Source organism: Macaca thibetana, chromosome 1 (assembly GCF_024542745.1).
Source record: "Macaca thibetana thibetana isolate TM-01 chromosome 1, ASM2454274v1, whole genome shotgun sequence".
NCBI classification, from domain to species: domain Eukaryota; kingdom Metazoa; phylum Chordata; class Mammalia; order Primates; family Cercopithecidae; genus Macaca; species Macaca thibetana.
The window spans coordinates 64555010-64578996 of record NC_065578.1 but is presented as its reverse complement, the minus strand read 5'-3'; the positions used below and the strand labels follow the sequence as shown (position 1 = coordinate 64578996).

The following is a 23987-nucleotide window of genomic DNA, read 5'->3' as shown; positions in this document are numbered from 1 at the left end:
CAATTCTCCTACCTCAGCCTCCCAAATAAATATAAATATTTCAATAAAATATACTTCAAGTTATGTTTTACTATCCCCATTTTATCCCCAGATGGTCTCTGGGTCAGCTGTAGCCATTTCCTCTTTTGAACAGAGCTGAAGCTATTATAATATATATCAAGCACATAGCACAATATAGGCTCGTAGCTACTTAAAGTAGTCATCTTAATCATCTTATTGCCTGTATAAATGGAGGAAAAGAAAAATGTGATGAGCTCAGAAAATGAAGTTAGTCATCCTGGTGGAAGCATCAGAAGGTAGAAGGCTGGAATTGGGCACAATCAACATAAACAAGGGCTTGCCACACAAATGCTGTGGTTGAAGTACAGGCAGGACCAAAAGCCACTCACAAGGTGGGAAACGAAGGAGAAGCGGCCGTTGCAGGATCATCAGACATTGGGAAAGGACTCTCTTTCAGACCTCCACCTACCCACTCACTGTTTATTTATTATCTATGAGCAATTATAAAATGAGAAAAGTGCCACAAAGAGGAAAATACAGAACATAATCAGGGCACAAAGAAGAAGCACCTGACCCAGACTTAGAAGGTCAGGCAAGGGTTTTCAGTGGACATGATATCTAACTTGAGACCTGCACTACCAAGGCAAAGGTGTCTGGGGGCAAAGGATGGGGAGACAGCTCAAGCTGATGATGTGTTGGAGGAGGGTAGAGAATCATAAAATGTCTCCCACTCCTCCTCTAAAATTCCTACATTCTGAGGAACCAAGAAGACTGCTAAGTCCTTCCCAATGCTAAGGTTCCACCATTATGGCCTCAGATGCAAAAGCAAAATAAAATAAATGTCTTACCCTTTGCGGTCAAGTCCTTTTTTTCTTTTTTTTTTTTTTTTTTTTTTTTTTTTGAGATGGAGTCTCGCTCTGTCGCCCAGGCTGGAGTGCAGTGGCACGATCTTGGTTCACTGCAAGCTCCACCTCCTGGGTTCATGCCATTCTCCTGCCTCAGCCTCCCAAGTAGCTGGGACCACAGGTGCCCACCACTATGCCCAGTTAATTTTTTGGTATTTTTATAGAGGCAGCTGTGGATGGCAACATGGGGGTTTCTTATGGTGTTAGAATTGTTTGGTACCTTGACTGTGATTCAGGAACCCACACAGTTGAGAAAATAGTATAGAACTTAACATACACACATGAGTGCACACGCAAACAAATACAAGAAACTAGAGGAATCTGAGGTGGAATGAATCAATGTCAATATTCTGGCTGTGATATTACACTAGAGTTTTGTAAAATATACCACTGGGAGAAATGGGCAAAAATTACAGGTATCTCTCTGTACTATTTCTCACAACTGAATGTGAATCTATAATTATTTCAATAAACATTTCAGTAACAAAAGTAGATGCAGATAAAGAACATAGTTACATAAAATTGTAGTTATGAAATATAAATTCATCATTAAAATTTTAGCAAAACGCATTTAAAATTTGTTATTTACTGATATCTACTACCCAAATATTGTTTTGTAATATTTTGATAGTTCCTTCATTTTTAGACTAATATATATTTTTACAATAATTTTCCTATGTAAATACAAATATATGTGTGTACATGTTTATGTAGTTTAATTCAATGTATAAAGACTATTTCTTGTTTATACTCATTTTATATTTTGAAGATCTTCCCATCATATTAAAAATTTCTTGAGCTGGGCATGGTGGCTCACGCCTGTAATCCCAACACTTTGGGAGGCTGAGGTGGGAGAATTGCTTGCGCCCAGGAGTTCAAAACCAGACTGGGTAACATGGTGAGATACCATCTCTACTATAAAAAAAAAAAAAAGAAGAACTTTTTTGAGTTGGATACTATATAGGTATATCTTAGTTTTCTATTTGGTAATACTACACAGGCATATCTTAATATTCTATTTGGTAATACTATATAGGCATATCATAATTTTCTAAACCAATCCTCTATTTTGGGACATTTTAGGCAGTTTCAAGTTTTTTCTATTATAAATAATTCTGTAATAAATTAAATCAAACTGGTTGCCAACATTACCCAGACACGAAATGTTGAGTTAGAATGGATGGTAGAAATCTCCATCCTGACCAAACAATTCCCCTAAAACAAACATACACCCACACATAAATCATCTTATAGTTATGGAAATTATGGCTATTCTCACTTTAGGATGTAAGGACAATGCACAATTTCAAAAGTTCTATATTTAAAACAGAAAAAAAAAAAAAAAAAAAGCCTGAGCCGCCAACCTTGCTCTAAGTCACTTTTGACCTTGTAGAATCAAGTAGAAAAAGTATAAATGGAGGAAACTCTAGAAAAAAACAATTAAGGCCGGGCGCGGTGGCTCAAGCCTGTAATCCCAGCACTTTGGGAGGCCGAGGCGGGTGGATCACGAGGTCAGGAGATCGAGACTATCCTGTCTAACATGGTGAAACCCCGTCTCTACTAAAAATACAAAAAACTAGCCAGGCGTGGTGGCGGGCGCCTGTAGTCTCAGCTACTTGGGAGGCTGAGGCGGGAGAATGGCGTGAACCCGGGAGGCGGAGCTTGCAGTGAGCCGAGATCAGGCCACTGCACTCCAGCCTGGGAGACACAGCGAGACTCCGTCTCAAAAAAAAAAAAAAAAAGAAAAAAAAAAAAGAAAAAAACAATTAAGAGTTTGAAACATGATAGACATGGTTCATATTCATATTCTCTATGACCTTGGGGAAGCAGTTTAACTATTTTAATTTTGTTTCTTTATCCATAAGTATATCCTCCTCCTTACTAGGTCCTCAGTAAATATTTCCTGTCTAAATGAATGAATGAAGTACTGGCATATGCAGGTACTCAATTGCTCACTGTTACTCAAACATGCAAAGTTCTTCCAAGCTGCTAGTTTGGAATGTCCTCCCCCATCTCCCTCTCCACCAAGAAATCTTGCCTACACTGCAAAGCCAGCACTAATGTCCCCATTCAAGAAGGCTTCATCAATCCACTTACTTTTCGCCTGTACTGTCTATTTCATAATTTTAGTTATATAGACCCTTCTTTCTACAGCTGGTAAAAGAGTGACTTGAGGGCCAGTTTTCCTCCTTTTTCGTCTTTGAGTAGGGCTTTGCCATCCATCTCAACATGAGACAGGTTCCTCACATGCCCCAGTCTGTCTAAAGCTCTGGATGAGAGGCACACAAATAATACCTATATGTGTAATTGGATTCTTTCCTCCTGGAAATTGGGATTCAGAGACAGATGATCATTGAGAACTGGTTGCTTCAAGCAGTGGCATAGAAACTCAGGACCTTTGAGGAAGCCATGTACACAGAGAAGACAATAAAGCTGGTCTTCAGAGAGAGTGAAAGGCAGAGCAAATGCACAGGAAAGGAAACAAGAACTATGGGGCACTGGAGAGGGGGCTTCCAGGAGGTGATCACTTCTGGAGTACCAGGTGCATATGGGCTGGCTCCACTGCCCCTGGGCCCCAGGAATTACTCTGTGACTTTATGACAACTCCCTTCCTTTGGTTTTTAAGTAATATGTTTTAAATCGACTTTGACTAAGAAATTGATAAAGACTACAACACTTTTTCCTCCATCCCTTTATCATTCTATTTCTTTGTATGAAAATACTCTTTCCAACTTTATCTAAAATGTTCAAATCCTACCAATCGTTCAAGACCTCAGTCTAACCAAGAAGGGGCCTGTCTCTACCTTCTCTGAACTCCCTCATAGAGCATCCTGTCTGTGCTTGGCACATGTACATTAGAGCTACTCCTGTCTTCCCTTAGCCTCTTTTTAAATTATTTCCTCTCGCTAGGCCTGTTTCCCACTCAAAGTGAGTGGACTGGATGAGATTGCTGGGTGGCAAACAGGGTTCTACACAGACCCAGTTTCTGTCCCAGACAACACTGTTGTGGGGAGAAGGGGAGTGATCCCAGAAAGCAATATCCAGACTCCCACCCTTACTTTAACAAGAGCTGCTGTTTTCATATGCAGTCATGTGCACATAATGATGTTTAGGTCGATGACACTGAATATATGAAAGTCATCCCATAGGATTATAACAGCTGAAAAATTCCTATCACCTAGTGATACTGCAGCCATCATAACATCTTAATACAATGCATTACCTTTTCTATATTTAGATACACTTTGATACATACTTACCATTGTGTTATAATTGCTACAGTATTCAATACATTAACATGGTGTACAGGCTTGTAGCCTGGCAGCAATAGGCTATAGCCTACATCCTAAGTGCATAGCAGGCTATACCATGCAGGTTTGTGTAAGCATACTGTATCATGTTTGCACAACAAAATCGCCCAAAGATGCATTTCTCAGAATGTATGGCTATATTAAGCTATGCATATCTGTATTTTATATACTCAGAGTCTGGTTAAGGCTATATTGAGAAAAGGAATCCAGTACTAATCAAACTTGAAACTACTAAACTAGAAAATCCATAAGGCTCCAAGATTCCATAGCAGTAGGAGTAGTACAGTACAAATAACAAAAACAAGAATGCAAATTTCATTGAGCTAGACACTCTTCTAAACACTGTGTTCATCAACATTTTAATTATCACATAATCATATGAGGTGGATATTCTCAACTCCATCCTAAAGCAAGAGGCTAAACCACATAAACTAGGAGTGGCAAAGCCAGGATTTAAGCCCAGGCAACGCAGATCCACATCTGAGTTCTTAACCACAGTACTATACTGTCTTCTAAGCTCCTTTAAGGGGAGATACCTTAGCTTTTGTTTCTTTTCCTTTTTTATCCCACACAGTATAGTACTTGGCCTTCTGGTCACTTAATAGTGTTTGCTGAATGAATAAATGCTTGAATGAACAAAGGAAGTCTATTTTGGATTCCATGGAAACTGAGACACAAACTTCTAGGACCTCGGCTGCCTCCAGGTGATAGCCCTAGCCAAACAGCCCTTTTATATGCTTTCCACACCATCTTCCTGAAAAGCAAAGGACCTCCTGCGGCCTGGCAGAAATTCCTGTAGGGTATAGTTTAATTTATAGGGCCAACCACTGAGTACCATTAGCTTGGTGGGTCCATAGATGCATACTTCACCAGTCTCATTATCTTCAACTCACATTCAATATATTCCCTATATCAGGGTTTCTCTACCTGGGCACTATTGACATTTTGGGCAGGAAAGTTCTTTGTTTTGAGGAGCTGTTTTGTACATTGTAGCATGTTTGGCAACACCCTGGCCTCTACACACTAAAGGCAAGTAACAATTCCCCCGACTATCGTGACAATTAAAAATGTCTCCAGACATTACCAAATGTCCCAGGAGGAGGGCATGAAACAGCCCCTTATTGACAACCACTGCACTAGCTTTTATACAAACACTGGAAAAACAATAAAGAAAAAGAGGCTGGGCACAGTTGCTCATGCCTGTAATCCCAGCACTTTGGGAGGCTAAGGTGGGCAGATTGCTTGAGCTCAGGAGTTTGAGACTAGCCTGGGCAATATGGCAAAACTTCATATCTACAAAAAACACAAAACTTAGCTAGGCACAGTGGTGGTGTGTACCTGTAGTCCCAGCTATGAGGGAGGCTAAGACAGGAGGATCGCTTGAGCGTGGGATGTAGAGGCTACAGTGAGCTGAGATCGTGCTACTTGAACTCCAGCCTGGGTGACAGAGTGAGACCCTGTCTCAAAAAAATATATATAAAATAAAGAAAGAGAAAAAAACTTATGAACAAGCCCAGAATGAATATAACAAAGACAAGGCTCAGTGTCTTGTAAACTGAAGAGAGAAAATTCTCCACCTTGAAGAAACCTCAGGATAATAAAATATTCTCAACACTGCCTTACTTCACTTAAACTTCAGCACAGCCAACACTTATCAAGTTATCTACTATATGGCAGGGGATACAGTGAGCAGTTTTCTATACCTTATTCCATTTGCTCCTCCTAATAATCTGATAAGAAAGACATTATCAGCCAAGCATGGTGGCTCACTGTGCCCAACCAATGTTTGTAATCCCAGCACTTTGGGAGGCCAAGGAAGGAGGCTTATTTGAGCCCAGGAGGTTGAGACCAACCTGGGTATGCTCAGTAGAACCTCATCTCTACAATTTAAAAATTAGCTGGGCATGGTGGCATAGGCTTGAAATCCCAGCTATTTGGAGGCTGAGGTGGGAAGATTGCTTGAGGCCCAGGAAGTGGAGGTTGCAGTGAGCTGTGATCATGTCACTGCACTCCAGCCTGGGTGACAGGGTAAGACCCTGTCCACAAAAAAAGGAAGGAAGGAAGGAAGAAAGAAAAAGAAAGAGAGGCCGGGCACGGTGGCTCAAGCCTGTAATCCCAGCACTTTGGGAGGCCGAGACGGGCGGATCACGAGGTCAGGAGATCGAGACCATCCTGGCTAACACTGTGAAACCCCATCTCTACTAAGAAATACAAAAAACTAGCCGGGTGAGGTGGCGGGTGCCTGTAGTCCCAGCTACTCCGGAGGCTGAGGCAGGAGAATGGCATAAACCCGGGAGGCGGAGCTTGCAGTGAGCTGAGATCGCGCCACTGCACTCCAGCCTGGGCGACAGAGCGAGACTCCGCCTCAAAAAAAAAAAAAAAAAGAGAGAGAGAGAGAGAGAGAGAGAGAAAGAAAGAAAGAAAGAAAGAAAGAAAGAAAGAAAGAAAGAAAGAAAGAAAGAAAGAAAGAAAGAAAGAAAGAAAAAGAGAAAGAGAAAGAGAAAGAAAGAAAGAAAGAAAGAAAGAAAGAAAGAAAGAAAGAAAGAAAGAAAGAAAGAAAGAAAGAAAGAAAGAAAGAAAGGAAGGAAGGAAGGAAGGAAGGAAGGAAGGAAGGAAGGAAGGAAGGAAGGAAGGAAGGAAGGAAGGAAGGAGAAAGAAAGGAGGAAATAAAGAAATTAGTCTGTTTTCACATTGCTATAAAGAACTATCTGAGCCTGGGTAATTTATGAAGAAAAGAAGTTTAATTGACTCACAGTTCCACAGGCTTAACAAGAAGCATGACTAGGAGGCCTCAGGAAACTTACAATCACGGCAAAAGGTGAAGGGGAAGCAAGACACGTCTTACATGGTGGCAGGAGAAAGTGAGAAAGAAAGTGCCACATTTTAAAACCATCAATTCTCACTCACTATCACGAGAACAGCAAGGGAGAAAGTTGACCCCATGATCCAATCATCTCACACCAGGCCCCTCCTCCGACAAATGGGGATTACAATTCGAGATGAGATTTGAGTGAGGACACAAAGCCAAACAATATTAAGAGGCATTATATGTTTTACAAAGGTGGAAACTGAGGCTCAGAGAATTTAAATTATTTGCCCAAGGTGACAAAGCTAGACAGCCATGTTAAAAATTTGAACCTAGAACAACCACTGCCTCCAATTCCAATGCTTTCTCCACTCTTGTACTGCAGTATTCTACAAGAAAACTAGTAGCTATAATCAATGAAAAGCCAAAACGGTAATAAAATTTTCTCATTCACACTTTATCCATGAGACAAACAGGTATATCCTAAATGTTAACAATGGTTATTCATGGAAAAAAAGTTTATCGGTTATTTTTATTTTGTGTGTGTGTTTTCTGCCTTTTCCAAATTGTTTTGCCTTGAATATGTATTGCCTACCTAATAAAAAGTTATTCAAATTAATTTCTGAAAACAAAAATTATTCACAGAAATATCAATCTTTAATGTCAGTTTCAAGTAAACCATTATCACTTCTCACATATGAGTCTACTAAAAATTAAGAAGTTTGTCAGTACTCAGCTTTGACAAGAATGTGAGAAAACAGGTAGTCTCATATACTGTTAGAAACTTAAACAGCTGGGCACGGTGGCTCATGCCTGTAATCCCAGTAGTTTGGGAGGCCAAGGCGGGCAGATCACCTGAGGTCGGGAGTTCGAGATCATCCTGGCCAACATGGTGAAACCTCATCTCTACTAAAAATACAAAAATTATCTAGGCGTGGTGGCGCATGTCTGTAGTCCCAGCTACTTGGGAGACTGAGGCAGGAGAATCGCTTGAACCCGGGAGGCGGAGGTTGCGTGAGCCCAGACCACGCCATTGCACTCCAGCCTGGGCAACAAGAACGAAACTCCATCCCAAAAAAAAGAAAAAAGTAACTTAAGTTAGTGCAAGATTCTTAGAAACAATGCAGGATCTATCATAACGTGAAATGTATATGTTCTTTCTCTCAGTAATTCCACTTCTAGGAATTTTTCCCACAGGTATACCACATATACAATATACAAAAATATATGCTCAAAGGTATTTATTCCCTATTAATAGAGGAATTGGGACAGTGGAATTCAAAACAATCATTAGAGAAAATAAGATATATCTTTAGGTACTAGTATAGAAAGTTATCTATAACAATGTTAAATAATATATCACATTATATAATAGCATGTATAGATGGATTCTAGGATAGCCAAGTGTATCATTCTATATATGATTGGATGTATGTATATGTGAGTATGTAGGACTCCATGTCTGTGTGAGAACCTAGAGAGAAAAAAATGGATTTTTATTTTCATTTTAATACTACTCTCTGAATTGTTTTAAATATTCTTTTTGTTAACACGTATCACTGCTATAAACTAAAATAGGTTTGGGGGGTTTAGTTTTTACAAGCCAAGAGGTCTGCCTTTCATGCAATGGCTTGAAAACAAAGCAAGACATAAAATAGAGCTGTCTTCTGTTATAACTGCAAATGCTCACAAAACGAGGCAGTGTGTGAAAGTTTCCCAGCCTCTGTGTGCCAATGAGAGGCATAATGGAGACAGTTCTCTCCTGGCACATTCAGAGACAAAGCCAGGCTCCTATCTCTGTTAGGAGATTTGAATGGCTGAATTTTAAGACCAATAATACAGTAAAATCCTGCTATACTTTCAAGGCAATCTAAACCAACTTCCCTAGCAATTAAAACACAACTTTTCCTGTCCTATCCCTCTAGCTTGTCTCTTCCTAAAGTAGCTGATATATCTTGGCTACAGGGTGCCCAAGATGTCAATTCCTCTTTTAAAAATCTCTCTCTCATGCCCCAATATGGCAGAAGACCTGAGTTCTGCTGCTAGTTTCACTGTGTATAAGCTCATTGAACCAACTGAACCTTCTCTCAAAACATTTTGTTAATGCCACCTACTTCACTGGATCACTGTAAGATCTGCATATGATAGAGCATAACAAAGCATGTTGCTGGTAGGGGATGCTGATAATGGGAGAGGTGATACATGTGTAGGGGCAGGGATATATGGGAAATCTTTGTACCTTCCTCTCAATTTTGCTGTGAACCTAACACTGCTCTTTAAAAAAAAAAAAAAAAAAAAACAGTCTTTAAAAAAATTAAATTTAGGCTGAGTGTAGTGGCTCACACCTGTAATCCCTATATTTTGGGAGGCCAAAGCAGGAGGATTGCTTGAGACCAAGAGTTGAAGACCAACCTGGGCACCATAGCAAGACCCTGAGTCTACAAAAAACTTTAAAAATTAGCCGTGCATGGTGGTGTATGCCTGTAGTCCCAGCTACTTCGAAGGCTGAGGCAGGAGACTTGTTTGAGCCCAGGAATTCGAGGCAGCAGTGAGCTATGATTGCACCACTGCATTCCAGCCAGCTTGGGCAACAGAGCAAGACCCTGTCTTAAATAAATAAATAAATGTTTAAAAGGCTGACCCTTAGTGTTGAACAGTAGAATTGCTGACCTCGTCTATGATGTAGAAATCCTGCCTACCATGTGGAATGCCTAGGAAGCCACCTCAAACTCTCTCTATGCAAGCAGCCAAATGGCCTCTTAAAAACACAAACCCCATTTGTGGCCATTCCCTCCTAGTTCGCTAAGGGCCAATTATATCAGGTACACACTCCTTTCTACAAAGCTATCCCCCTTCTCCAGGTTTTTGCATTTGCTGTACCAGGAACTTGAAATGCTCTACACTCCACTCTTTCTTTTTCCTGCTTGTTTCTGTTTCTTCAGGTGTCAGCTCAAACATTATCTCCTCAGTAGGGCCTTTCTTGACCACCCCCTGGAAGATAGTTCTCCCCATCCTACTACCATCCTGAGCTATTCTCTGCTCGCTCTAGCCCTCCATAGCATTTAGCATACCATAGAACCATTTATCTTTGTTCACTGTTCATGCACTATAATCTAAACTCATAAGTGCCAAGGTCTTATCTATCTTATCCTCTACTGTATCCCCCATGACTAGAACAGTGGCAGCACAGAGTAGGCAGCCAAGAGACATTTATGCAATGAATGAATGAAGAGTATCAACTGCAAATGCATTCATTTACATTCTCACATTTCACTGTGCCTATGCAAAAGGCAGGGTCAATATGATTTTTCTCATTTGAATGACTTGCCCAAGGTCACAGCTTGTAAATGACAAAGTTAGAGCTTACATGTAGAGTTCCTGACTCATAATTCCCTAATACTCCCACTGCTCAACAGCCTCCACTAATTTAGACATGGTAGGGTTGAAAACAGAGCAATATATCCAGGCTTCAGCAACAGGGAAGGAGAAGAGAAAGATCTGCTTTCCTGCAGAGGTAAAGTAAGAGAGACAGAGGGGAAGAAATGGTGACCTATTATCTTATACTCTCGGGCTGTGAATTAGTAAAATTCATTCCTTCATCTGAATGAAATGCAGCTACCTCTGGTACTGCACCTCATGAAACCTCTCATCACTAAGTCACAGTATGGAAGGAACACGTTGCTGATCGAAGCAGCAAGTGAAATTTTAGGTAAGCCAGATGCAATTGCCTAAATTGGAAAGTGACACCAGTCTTCATGACTTTTGAGCCACATGCCACAGACTGAGAGCTAAGTCACACACATACACATACCCCAAAACTACAGTCATCCACACATGGCATGGGACTCCACGTCTCCCAAGCATGCTGACTCACTGACTAGACAGAAGGGGAGGAGAAAAGAGAAGAGGGGAGCAGAAGAGTAGAAGAGGCAAAGGAGAAGAGAGAGGGATAAGGAAGTTGGAGATGGATAGGAAAGAGAAAGAGAAGAACAAAAGAAGAGAAGAAAGACTGCAAAAGAGGAAGAAACTAAAATAAGAATAAGGGTCAGGGAAAAATGAAGACTATTAGCTGCTAAGATTTTTGATCTAATGCCCAAGTGGCCAAATGCTAATACAAGACAGTCCTTGAGAATTTCTGGGGTCAGGGTTTTGTTTTGTTTTGTTTTGTTTTTTTCAGAGAATTCTGAAAAGAAAATTCTGGTTTCAATAATCATCTAAGTTTCTCAGGTTTTTGATTATTCTTGCTGTGCCTCCATCACCAAGCAAGGAACCAGAGCCTAGGGCTCTCCCAGTGAGAAGGGGCCACCCGACACGACACCGACACCGACACCGTCCTGGCCTCAGGCCTCAGGTCTGGACTCAGCCCAGAGCCACAGAACTTCAGCTCTAGCATTTCTGCCCATTATCTTACTCTTCCTCCAGGCAAACACAAGGCCTGCTCCTGCCTCTCACCCCTCCACAACACTCCCCTGGGCATCTGCACAGCCTAATGGGCAGTCTACCAAAAAGCTGAAAGCCTGGTGAAAGCTTGTGCCAGGCTAACAGTATCCTCAGTCCTTCCACAAGTATGTTCATGGTGAGCTTGCAGCAGAGAAAAACAGTTGGTCACATTTTCCACATCTGGCTGAGACTGGAAATACTACCTTCTCTCCTGCTGCCATCCAGGCATCTCCTATACCTCACACCACACCACTGGTTGGTTGTCAGTCTGTCATTCACCTGTGCAATGCTTCCCCAGGCTGCCTTTTTTCCCAGTGTCACTGACACTGCCCTGGCTAGGGCCTTCGTTGTTTCTCAGGTCATCAGCTAAACTGCCATTTGATTGTTCTCCTGGTCCCCCACTGGCATGCTGTGTCTTCCAGCACACCCCTCCCCTTCCTCCTAAATCAAACATGCTTGGGGCCCAGGAATCTGTGTTTTCTTTTCCTTTTTTCCCTTCAACTTTTATTTTAAGTTCTGGGGAACATGTGCAGGATGTGCAGGTTTGTTACACAGATAAACGTTTGCCATGATGGTTTGCTGCACAGATCAACCCATCACCTAGGTATTCAGCCCAGCATCCATTAGCTATTCTTCCTGATGCTCTCCTTCCCCCCGCCCCACCCCAGGCCCCAACAAGCCCCAGTGTGTGTTGTTCCCTGCCATGTGTCCATGTGTTCTCATCTTCAGCTCCCGCTTATAAGTGAGAACACGCAGTGTTTGGTTTTCTGTTCCTGCATTAGCTTGCTGAGTATAACAGCTTCCAGTTCCATCCATGTCCCTGCAAAGGACATGATTGAGTTCCTTTTTATGTCTGCATAGTAGGGAATCTGTGTTTACTCAGGTAAATCTGATGCAGTCAGAGCACAGTTGGGAACCACAGGTGGGATTCATCCTTCACACAGCCGTAAATTATCTCCAGGATTCATATTTTGCTCTCTTTTCCCTGGGGCTGCAGTATGACTTTTGTAGGCCCTAGGCATTTTTACCTTCATGAACCTATTCCTCTATTAACAGGAAAAAAAAAAAACCACATATATTTTAATGACTGCATTTGAATAAAGGTGAATTCCTTATTGTTATACTCATTTATTTTATTCTGATTTTTAAAGACAAAATGTAAACATTTTTGTGGATCCTAAAATTATTGTGGCTCCTAGACACTGTGCCTACTAGATAAGTCAGCCCTACCTCACCCCTGTCCCCAAATCTTCAGTGGCCTCCCAATGCCTGCAGAATGAAGTCCAACCTCCTCAAACAGACTCACCCTAACCTGGGTCTTATCTTCCCAGCACCATCTGCTATAGCACCTCCCACTCATCTGGGCTCCAGCTTCAAGCCTAAATGCAATTCTCTCAACATACCATGCACTATGATGCCACTGTGCATTAGCCCAAAGCCCAAAACAAGTTTTCTTTCCTTCTTTCCCTACAGATTTCTGGCTCAAATATCAGCTTCCACCGTGGCCTTCCTTAGTCTTCTGGGTTAAAATTATGGCTCCTTCTTCTGTGCCCCTATTACACTTTATATAGCTATTATTACACTATTTATTCACCCTGCCTTTTGTCAAATATCTCCAATTCTAATTGCACTTTTTTCACAGCATAACATTTCTAAAATCAGGAAGTGGCTTACGATGTATGCCAAACACACGTGCCAGCTACCAGGTAGAGTACTACACCACAATACACCAACAGTAATTTTCTGCACATGCAAACTAAACACTGCACAGGAGGCATTGGCTCATCCAGTTGCTTTCTTGGTGGTGATATTTGCACTGTTAATACCACATTTCAATTTTAATTTAAAGTTTCTATCTCTAGCACTTTTAAAACTATGTTCTGGTGTATTATTGAAATAAAAAGATATTTTTTGCATCTAGACTATGGCCTGTGACATCTCAGATAAAGTAACTAAATGTAGTAGAAATTGCCAGATCCCTTCACACATGTTATGGAACTTCCCAATTCTTAGACCGTGAAGAACTTCTCCTCAGATACTGAGCTACTCTGTCAAAGCTTCCAAGTAAATTTCAGGAATAGCTGTTTAATATAAAAGAACTGTAATTTAGTTTTTTCAGAGTTACATATTTCGCAACAAGGAAATGCACAATCTAAACTCCAGGATTCTTCATCCATCTCAAACATAGCTTTTTTCCAAAAGGAGTTCAAGATGGTGAGCACTGATTTAAAAAAGCAGTAAGTTAGCACTAAGCTTATATACAACTGCAGACGGCCAAAGATGATACAAAGAACTTTTAATATTAAACCTGAAAATAGCTAAGATTAAAACTTAATGATATCGATTAAGAAATAGATCTATAGATAAAAGTCATCTGTTGTCAGTTCATTAAAATAATTGTATACATTTTGAGTTCCCTTTTTTCGCTAAAAAAAGTTACCTTTATGATGAATCATACGGTAGATTGTATTTGTTGGTCGAAAAAGCACAATCTTTTGGTAAGCTAATTCTTTCTTGACATGTCTATATTAGAAAACTGTTAAGGGTCTAGGCTATATGTTAACCATCTTTCTTTCACTTCCAGTGTCTTTACATATGAAAAAATGCTCATTACTGAATTGGTCTAGCTTTTGACCAACAGTTACATTTCTCTCAAACCTGGCCTCATTTCTGTTAAAACCTAGCTGTACGCTTATTTTTAGATTTGGATGGGCATATTTCATTATAAATGCCCTTTTAAAAATTCAAAATCCGTTCATGCTTTTGTGCATTCAACAAGTATTTATCAGACTCCTAATAAATGCCAAGCAATGACAAGACTACAAAGGCAAATAAGACCCAGACTTGCTCTGAACTTTACTTACAGACTAGAGGGAGAGACAGGCCAGGCAGCATATCACAACTCAGTGTGATGAGAGCTGTGATAGGGAAGTAAAGGCTGCTGAGGAGCATGGAGAATGACCATTGCATGCAGCTTGGGATTAAGGAATACTTAAGCTAAACCCTGAAGAATGAATAGGAGATAACCTGGAAAAGTGGGCGTCTAGGGGTCTATGGGATAAGTTGGCCTCAGTTGAGGGAACAGTGTATGCAAAAACATAAAGATGGAGGTGCAGACTGGGGAGGGGATCTACCAGTGGAGAGATAACAAGTTTTGTTGGGCCAGCTTTCAGAGGTGCCACAAATGGCTTCTGATGTCCTGTTAAGAATACCCTGGACTTTATTCTAAGAGCAGTGGGGATCCATTTTCATTTGCAAGCTATTTTTCCAAAAACACATAATGCTTCATCAATTATATTGTTCTCTCAGTGCTGTGTCAAGTCTTAATCAGTTTTATTCAATGCTGTTTTTGCTCTGTCTTCATTTCCAGTGTTTTTAAATTATTTATATTTAAGTGAAGAAAACATATTTGTACTTTCATGGGATTAAAAAACAACTGAACTTCTTTTGGTCCTCTCAATCACTCCTATTTTTCTTTGCCTCAGAGAAAGAAGCAAATAAAAAAAAATCACTACTAAATTCTTCATTTGCAATCACATGGGCCCTTCTCTATGGCATTTTACTCAATATAACTAAGTAGAGCCTGTGTAACCTCACGCAACTTGCTTAACCTCTCTGTGCCTTAGTTAACTATAAGACGACAGTTACTATCACCTACCTTATAGGATTCTTATGAGGGTTAAATATGACACCATATGCACAGTGTTTAGCATAATCTCTGAATTATAATAATTAAATTGTAGCTATTTTTGTCACTAAGCATTATTGAACAATGTACACATATGTACATGGTTAAACTTTGAATTTGTATTTTATTATAATTTTAATGGCATACGTATACATATATGTATAAAGCATATATATTTACACACACTTATGTTGTATGTTGAAAGTCTTTCCAGAAACTTTTAGTAGGAGTTATCTCTGAGGCAAGGACCTAAAGGATCAGGGAGGGGAGAGAGCACTTTATTTTTCTCATTTTATTCCTTTCTATAATCTTTAATTCTTTTTTAACCTTTTATAATAAAATTTGGTGAAAACCCCTGTTGTGCAAAATCAAAAAAAAATTATTCTCAAAGCTTAGGATAATTATATGGAGATCATTTTATATAAAGAAAAAAGGGTGTAGAACTTAGGCTTGCTTGGGCTAGAAAAGAGGAAAATTAAGACTAAGGGAGAATTCGTATCTGTTCTCAAAAATCTGTTGTCTGAGGGCTACCATGTGAAAGAAGGATTGGATATAAATTGTATCTAGAGAACAGAAAGGCTGATTTTGCCCAAATAGAAAGAACTCTGCACTCATGAGAACAGTTCAAAGATACTGCCCCAGTGGCAAAAGCTCCATCACAGAAAGTGTCCACCACTGGCTACCTAGCCAACTTTCTGAGATTTGGTTCAAGGGATTCCCCTTCCAAATCTGTGAAATCTGGCAGTCTCCAAGCATTTGAAATTTGAAACAATCGGACATATCTTGTTCTGTTATCCAGTAACTGGTGCATTTTAAAATGATTATCCAGAAACATCCAAACTATACCCACACATTAAATAAGTTACATAAATTGGCTGGGCATGGTGGTTCACGCCTGTGATCCCAGCACTTTGGGAGGCCGAGGCAGGCGGATCACCTGAGGTCAGGAGTTCAAGACCAACCTGGCCAACATGGCAAAACTCCATCTCTACTAAAAATACAAAAATTAGCCTGGCTGGTGGTGAGTGCCTGTAATTCAGGAGGCTTAGGCAGGGGAATCGCTTGAACTAGGAGGCGGAGGTTGCAGTGAGCCGACATCATGCCACTGCACTCTAGCTTGGGCAACAGAGTGAGACTCTGTCTTAAAAAATAAAAAATAAGTTATATAAGTCAACTTTGCTTCCAACCTACAAGACCTTTCAATGGGCAGGTATTCTTAAGAAAGGATTATTAGTACTTATAAGTTTATTATACTTCCATGAAGCACACAGTCATCCAAACACATATCTCATAATGTTGGAACCTGGTTCAAAATGTGGATGCTGTGTTTAAACACTAACTAAAATAAAATTTGTTAAAGGCAATTTTTGTTTCCAATCAGATGCACACTACATGGTATTTTAGCATTGTTCATTATCCTTATTCTTTAAAAAGTATTAATATCTGTTTCTAGATTTTAATTGGACTACTCTTTTTCAGCTTGTCATTATGAACTTGGTAAATTAAGCCCAATATTGGAACACGTTAGCAGCTCAATGTTGAAAGTTCTACTTTTGTGGTTCTACTTGCCCTGAAAAGTGGGAAGAGAAATAGGGGGTTTTCAGCTAATGAATTGGGGCAGTGCAGTGCCTTTGAGATATGACAGGATGACCTTTAAATGATGGCCTTTTCTAGAGAATAATTTGAATGAAGAGAAAGTGAGCCAGGGAAGGCAGAGAGCTCTGGAAGTCACAACTGGCTAGGAGACTGCTCTGGTATCTACCACTTGAGAGCTGCTGACTTAAAAAGCCATTACATTCCTCTGAACATCGACCCTCTTTTATCTAAAAACAGGGGGGAAATCAAAGTAGATAAAATTGTTTCCATTTCAAAATCAGTTGATATTGTGCCTGCCCAAAAGCTTAGTTCAATGGGGAAAAACTCAAACCTTTGAGTCAGAAGAAGACCTAAGTCTGGCTGTCATTATCTATTCTACCTTTGACAGATCTCCTACCACCTCTGAGAATAAGTTTCTTCATATGATAAATTGAAGGGGCAAGATACAAAGTAAAGAAAAACTGCAAATGTATTTTTATATTGTTTTCAGCCTCATCTAATGATCTGTGGTAAGAACAGTTATTATGATTCCACTTTTATAAATGGGAACAGGCCAGGCATGGTGGTTCATGCCTGTAATCCCAGCACTTTGGGAGGGAGGCCGAGGGGAGTGGATTGCTTGAGCCTAGGAGTTTGAGACCAGCCTGGGCAACATGGCAAAAATCCCACCTCTACAAAGAAAAAATAAAATTAGCCAGGCATAGTGGTTCATGCCTGTAGTCCCAGCTACTCAGGAGGCTGAGGCAGGAGGGTTGTTTGAGTCCAGGAGGTCCAGACTGCAGTGAGCCATGATCACACCACTGCACTCCAGCCTGGGCCAATGGAGCAAGACCCTGTAATCACAGCACTTTCGGAGGCTTAGGCAGGCAGATCACTTGAGACCAGGAGTTCAAGATCAGCCTGGCCAACATGGTGAGAGCCCGTTTCTACTAAAAATACAAAAATTAGCCAGGTGTGGTGGTGCACGCCTGTAATCCCAGCTACTTGAGAGGCTGAAACACGAGAATTGTCTGAACCGGGGAGGTGGAGGCTGCAGTAAGCTGAGATCGCACCACTGCACTCCAGCCTGGGTGACAGAGCTATCTGTCTAGAAAAGAAAAGAAAAGGATTACTAGGTTTTTCAATGAGTAAAAATAATGCAGAGGTTTGATCCCAAGTCTCCAAGCACAGACACATGCTGCTTCCCCAACCTATTTAATAAAATTCTGGGGAAATGAAATAAGAGAATTGTCCAAGTGTTCTATTATAAACAGTCTTACAAGTTTAAGGTATCATTAAGACTAAGCTTTAAATTATCTAGAGAGATATCAACATATTTTTTTCCACTCATTAACATTTTTATCAGAGCAAAAGTCCCATAAACCACTGATCCTATTCAGCATGTCACAGTACAATCAGTTGAATAATTGGCAGATTACTGCCTCTTTCGAAATGATACATGAGCTTAATTAGATATACTAAACAAATGAATACATTTACACTGCACAGGCCACACTTTGAGGATCTCAGAAGAAAGAACTATAATTAGGCAAGACAGATATAGTTGTACTAGTAAAAGAATCCTACTCTTAGAGTCCAATCCTTCATTCAAACCAAACAAATCATTCTCAGTTGAAAATATGCATCAAAATCATCGTAAGATACTCTGTACTTCTACAACAAAGCCACAACATCCCCCTAACAAAATATAGGAGTGAACAGTGGATAAGGGGAGGAGAAAAGGAATCCCTGCAGCCTCTTCACACAATGCCTCTTTGATCAAGTTTAAGAATCAATTCCTGGCAATAGCACTTTAGAGATAACAATATTCTTAATGAAACACTTTCCCACCACAACAGTTATTAAAGCAATCCATTATTCTTCTCTCCACCTATTAAAAAAGTCTGATTTAGTGAAAAAGACAATCCTCAAAAATCCAGGACTTACCATAGGCTGCTCTGTGTTACAGTTACTTGCCCCCACTGACAGTCCCCTAAAGGCCAGAAGGATCTCATTCACTACTGTGTCCCTCACAGTGCTTGGCAAATAGCTGTGCTCAGAAAATGTATCTTGAATTTATTCTACAATGTAACATATGTCAAAAACCAATTTCAACTCTTAAAATAATAATCTCTATGGAAAAAGGAAAACACATGAATTTCATATTTCTTTCATTTTCTTGAAGTGAGGCTCCTTCACACTCATTTGGAATGTGTTTGTTTTCATTGCAATTGTTTACATGCTCACTACATGTAAACATTATTATGGTAGCATCATTCAGAGAACATGAATCCTTTTAAGATTTAAAGATTACATCCAGTCAAAAGATGGATTACACTTTGATATATCACAGATATGAAAAAACATAAATTGAATAACCACGTACAACATCAATAAAAAAAAGTACTGCCTGGGTGCAGTGGCTCACACCTGTAATCCCAGCACTTTGGGAGGCCGAGGCGGACAGATCGCCTGAGGTTAGGAGTGCAAGACCAGCCTGGCCTACATGGCGAAACCCCATCTCTACTAAAAGTACAAAAATTAACTGGGCATGGTGGCGGGTGCCTATAATCCCAGCTACTCAGGAGGCTGATGCAGGAGAATCACTTGAACCCGGGAAACAGAGTTTTCAGTGTGCAGAGTTCACACCCCTGCATTCCAGCCTGGGCAACAGAGCAAGACTCCATCTCAAAAAAAAAAAAAAAAAGTCCTGAAACCATCAATCCCTTAGGGATCATTTCAGTTTTATTTAAAATGGTCTAAGAGAATGTCCCATCAATATCGTGGTTAACTTCAATAAGAGCTTGAATGAGTAGAATTTGCTTTCAGTCCAGGACATTTGGGCATCTGTGGACAATATTTCATCCCACTTTGGGACAAGGAAAATAGAAAATGATAGCCCAAGGAGAGCCATTACGCAATTAAAATAAACAAGCATTTGTTTGCAAAGCAGCACATTTAAATTCAGCCTGATTTCATTACTGTTCAAATGACCCCATATGAATCTTTCCTCTGGAATCCTCAGTTGTCCAGTATTAAAGTTACCAGTGTAGAAGCAACCACCGAGGACTTCAATTATAAATATCTCTGTAAACAATTCTCCGAACCCGATTCCCTGCAGAGGTAAGCAAATAGCTATAATAATACTCCTAGTCCAACATGGATATATTAAATGACTGTTTTGCTATTAAAATCGCAAATGCCAACAGCAGTTTCAAGAGAGGACTCTAACTTGCCAAAACATCTTATAAAAGACAGTTGCAAACCCAGATACAAAGTTTAGAGGAATTTCCATTGTCCCTACATGTAAAGGTTTATGAAATCTGTACACTCAATGCAAAAGGATAAACAAGATCAAAGCCAACACACGAAATAAATTTAATTGTGCAAACAGTAAAAGCTGTTTTAGTAAAAGAGCTCTAGATCCCAGGTTAAAAACTGCAGGAAAAAGGTAACATTAACCCTAGCAGACGGCTGAGTTAAGATGTGGCAGAGCTTTACAGAATTGCAAATAGCATCGGCATTGCAAGAATAACAATTGGAATAAATACCGTCTGCATGCTGCAAAAACAATCAACGCACTTGCTCCTTCACCTCTCCCCCTCATCCAGCTGGGCAGTGAAAGCAGCTGCCTCTCCCAGCCCTCTTCCCAAGCTGTTCTTCGCCCCACCCGCTCGCCTCTCTTCTCCACCCCTCCCCTCCTCCTTCCCTCCCCCTCCCCGCCCCCAGTTGCCGTATTCAGCAGTCTAGAGAGATTAGGAGGCGCTCGCTACAGTCTCTGGGCCTCAGGACTATCTAACGTTTTCTAGCTCCCTGGATGAGAGAAATTAGAGACTCGACACCCAGGTGGGATTAGAAGCCTTCGCCTCCAGCCCGGCTCTCTCGCAAACCGGGGCTGGGGGCCCCGGGGGGCCTCGGGCCGGGCGACTGGGAGGCTCCAGAGGCTGCGCCGGGCTCAGCGTTGCGCTCCCCGCGGGCAGCGCTACCTGAGCTGTCCATGGTGCTGGCGCGGTCCGGAGGCTGCCGGGCGGGACTCCGCGCCGCTGCCCCGGCGTTCACTCTCTGCTTGCCGCCAACCCCGCCGCTTCCCGCACTTAAGTCCCCGTTACTGTCCACCAGCTGCAAAGATTCATAACCATCGTTGCTGGTCTTTTTCCGGTAGCTCCCGAGGAGGCTCATGGGCAAGCCCGAAGAAGAGAGAAAATAATCAACCTGGGAAACGAAGGGGGAGATGGAAGGTGGAAAGGGCTGAAGAATTAAAAAAAAAAAAAAAAAAAAAAAAAAAAATCAAGTGCCCGACATGACGCAAAGAGGAGGGAAAAGAAGGAGCGGCCACCGGAGAGGAGCTTCGCCGGGCGAGGCAAAGCCGCCGCCCTGGGCAGAGCTCGGCTTGGGGCGCCGGCAGAAGGGAGGGAGGGAAGGAGACGCGGGCGGGCGGGGGCGCGCGTCCTCGGGGCCAACGCCGCGGAGCCGCCCGGCCCTGCCGAGCTCCGGGCCCCAAGCCAGCACCTCCTGGCTGAGGAGTGCCCGGAAGCGATCCTATAGGTGTCGCCGCGTCGCCCCGCCGCGCAGCAGGGCAGCGCCAAAGCCGCTGGCCCGCGGGGAGGGAAGGAAAGGGAGGTAGGAGGGGAGGGGAGGTTCGTGAGGAGGGGGGTTGAAGGCGGGAAACGGGGCGGGGTGGTCGGGGGAGGGGACTACTACGACGAGGGTTGGGAGGGTGTGTTCGCACGCGTGTGGCAGAGAAGAAAGGGGCGAGGTATCTCGGCCTGCGAAGCTTTGAGGACCTGGGGTCTTGTGGTGAAATCCAGATACACCCATTTCATGCAACTTAGCCTGTTTTCACCGGAAGATTCCGCCAAAGCCACCAGGACGGTAACCGTCCTAGAGAACTGACTTGTAACTCAATTCAACAGAAAAAGAAAGGATGTTAAGTGCCAGAATATATCTATGCTAGGATATAAAGGAAGAGCAATATTTTGCACATTCTCCAGAATAGGGATGATCCCTACGGGAGATATCAAAGAGTTGGATATTCTAATACTAGGAGGCAGCCACTGCTCCATTGTGCCTAGTGAGCAGATGTGACTGTTTAGAACTCTTTGTTGAGCGAATAAACTGAGGAGAAGGCAAGGTTAAGTCCGATGCAATTTCAGATCTGCCACCATTTATTTACCTTAGCACCTGGAGAAAAGACTATTATCAGTTAGCTAGCTTGAAGGCCTGCTTGGGAAGCAAGATAGACAAGGATTTTTTTTCCCATCCTCTAGCCTCACCCCTTATTTTTCTTTCATAATTCTGGCCAAAGAAAGCAGTCACTCATAATCAGAAGAGAATTTATCATGAAGTTAATTAAGCTGTGTACCTAATTTTATAATTGTCATTGTGTATTCTTAAAAGAAGATTTCAACATTGTATAAGTTCTGGACCTTAACAAAACCTGGATAAACTCTGGTAAGTCTTAAAATGTAATTATCAGATGTTTATTTTCACCTAAAATAATAAGATTTTGAGGATTGCTCATTCTCATCAACTTAGGTCAAGATCAAGTAAAAATCTTGGTTAAAAATTATCATTTTCTCTACTAAAACTTGGAGGGACTAAGTGAGGAGCCTGTCAAAAGTCATTTGACAGAGTTTCCTCACCAAAACAAGAAAAAGTGCATGCATGTAAAATGTTACTTGAGCCCATACACAAAGCCAGCTGTGCTTTCTTCTCATCTTACATGGTTTTCTCTTGCTGTCCTTATTTCAATCACCTAAGGACACAAAATCAAACAATAGCATCTAAGAGACTTCAGTCCAGATCATTTGGGTCTCAGAAGGTTTCCTGGAAGCTCTAGCTCTACACAGGTCTACATAAAAAAAATTGGACTAAGAGACATTCTCCTGTACAAGGATCACCTAAACACAGATTCTTGTAGGAAGAGCATGAATCAGAAGAAGTCCAAAGAAATGTTTTCTAAATCCTTCCAGTCCTTCTGGAGAAACCTAAACTTCCTGGCCAGTTGCTTTCCCAACTGCATTCTTTGATGAAGGTATGGTGTGACCTGAATTGCAAATCAGAGTTAATGCTCATTTATAACAAAATCAAACAACCTAAATGGTAGCAGGAAAAACTGCAATAAAAATTTTAAAACAAATTTTTGTACTTTCAATTTTCCAAATCTGTCAGATTGAACTATTTTAGTTACTTGACTAAAGTAATAATTCTGTAAAGTCTAGTAAATCTTTTCCCATAACATCTCAAATAATCTTTCTCTGTACTTTTTCTTTTAATTCATTACTGACACACAGGGAGAGTAAATACCTAGTGTTCATCATATGCCCTGACAAATGCTGGACTATAATCATTGGATTAATAGAATTTAGAACCAGCCTGAGTGACAGATTGAGACCCTGTCTCAAAAATAAATAAATAAAGAGAGGATCATTTTTGAAAAGTGAAAATTATTATTTTAAAAAAGAGCACTTTCAGTTATTTTTGCTCAATTTCAACTTGCAGACATATTGCTGAAATAAATTATAGATGAGACATACACCTTTGTATTTCTCAGTATCTATCTCTGGAGTTTGCAAGTGTAAAGAAAAATATGAATGGGCTATAAGAATTTTATTTTTATCTTTATACTTAATATAAATAAAGTCAATCAGGATAACTATTAATAATCCTACAAAATTGAAGATACAAGGAGCATATTAAGGCAGGAAAATACAATAATGAGGAATAACTAGGTTAATTTACAACAGCCTAAAAACTAGGGCTTGGGCCTAAATTTGTATATGCGCCAATTTTAACATTAAAATTTTCTTTATTGTGCTAAAGATCAAATTCATATACTTATCAATGAATATCTCACTGTTCTACTCCATAAAGCAAGCATGAGTACCATCATTATATAGAATTAGATTAGTACCTAACATATATATGTGTGTGTGTGTGTACCTAACATAGGTATGTTATATGTTAGGTATGTGTGTGTGTGTGTGTGTGTGTATATATATATATATATAGAGAGAGAGAGAGAGAGAGTAGTACTTAACAATTGTTCTCTATTACTATTATTGGTCTGTCTTGGGTGCAGCTCTATGCTCAGTGCCTGGCAGTCTTAGTTTTTCCCATGGGAAGAGCTCAATAAAGGCTAAGTATTATTTTTTCCAGGGATATCCTAATGGAAAATTGTCTTTGTAATTTTGAATGAGAATTTGGGCTTAAGGGAAGTGGCACTGGTCAAACCCAAGGTGAACATTTAGAGCCTAACTCTT

General features: G+C 40.8%; 1 protein-coding gene and 1 long non-coding RNA gene across 5 annotated transcripts in view; one reads left to right on the top strand and one right to left on the bottom strand.

The window, feature by feature from the left end:
- DNAJC6 (DnaJ heat shock protein family (Hsp40) member C6) overlaps nucleotides 1–23987 on the bottom strand; it is a 157482-nt gene that overhangs the window by 82337 nt on the left and 51158 nt on the right. The window contains exon 1 of one of the 4 annotated variants that reach the window (XM_050758907.1): nucleotides 20712–21111. The exons of 2 other annotated variants lie outside the window; for them this stretch is intronic. In XM_050758907.1, coding sequence (XP_050614864.1) covers nucleotides 20712–20904 — 193 coding nt within the window. In that variant the 5' untranslated portion in view covers nucleotides 20905–21111. Of the gene's footprint in view, nucleotides 1–20276; nucleotides 20388–20711; nucleotides 21112–23987 lie in introns of those variants that run through there. One more of the 4 variants, XM_050759164.1, reaches the window with a different exon arrangement.
- LOC126936871 (uncharacterized) lies at nucleotides 20453–20981 on the top strand. Its single transcript, XR_007719602.1, has 2 exons — nucleotides 20453–20571; nucleotides 20888–20981. It is a non-coding gene; the product is annotated as an uncharacterized LOC126936871 (long non-coding RNA).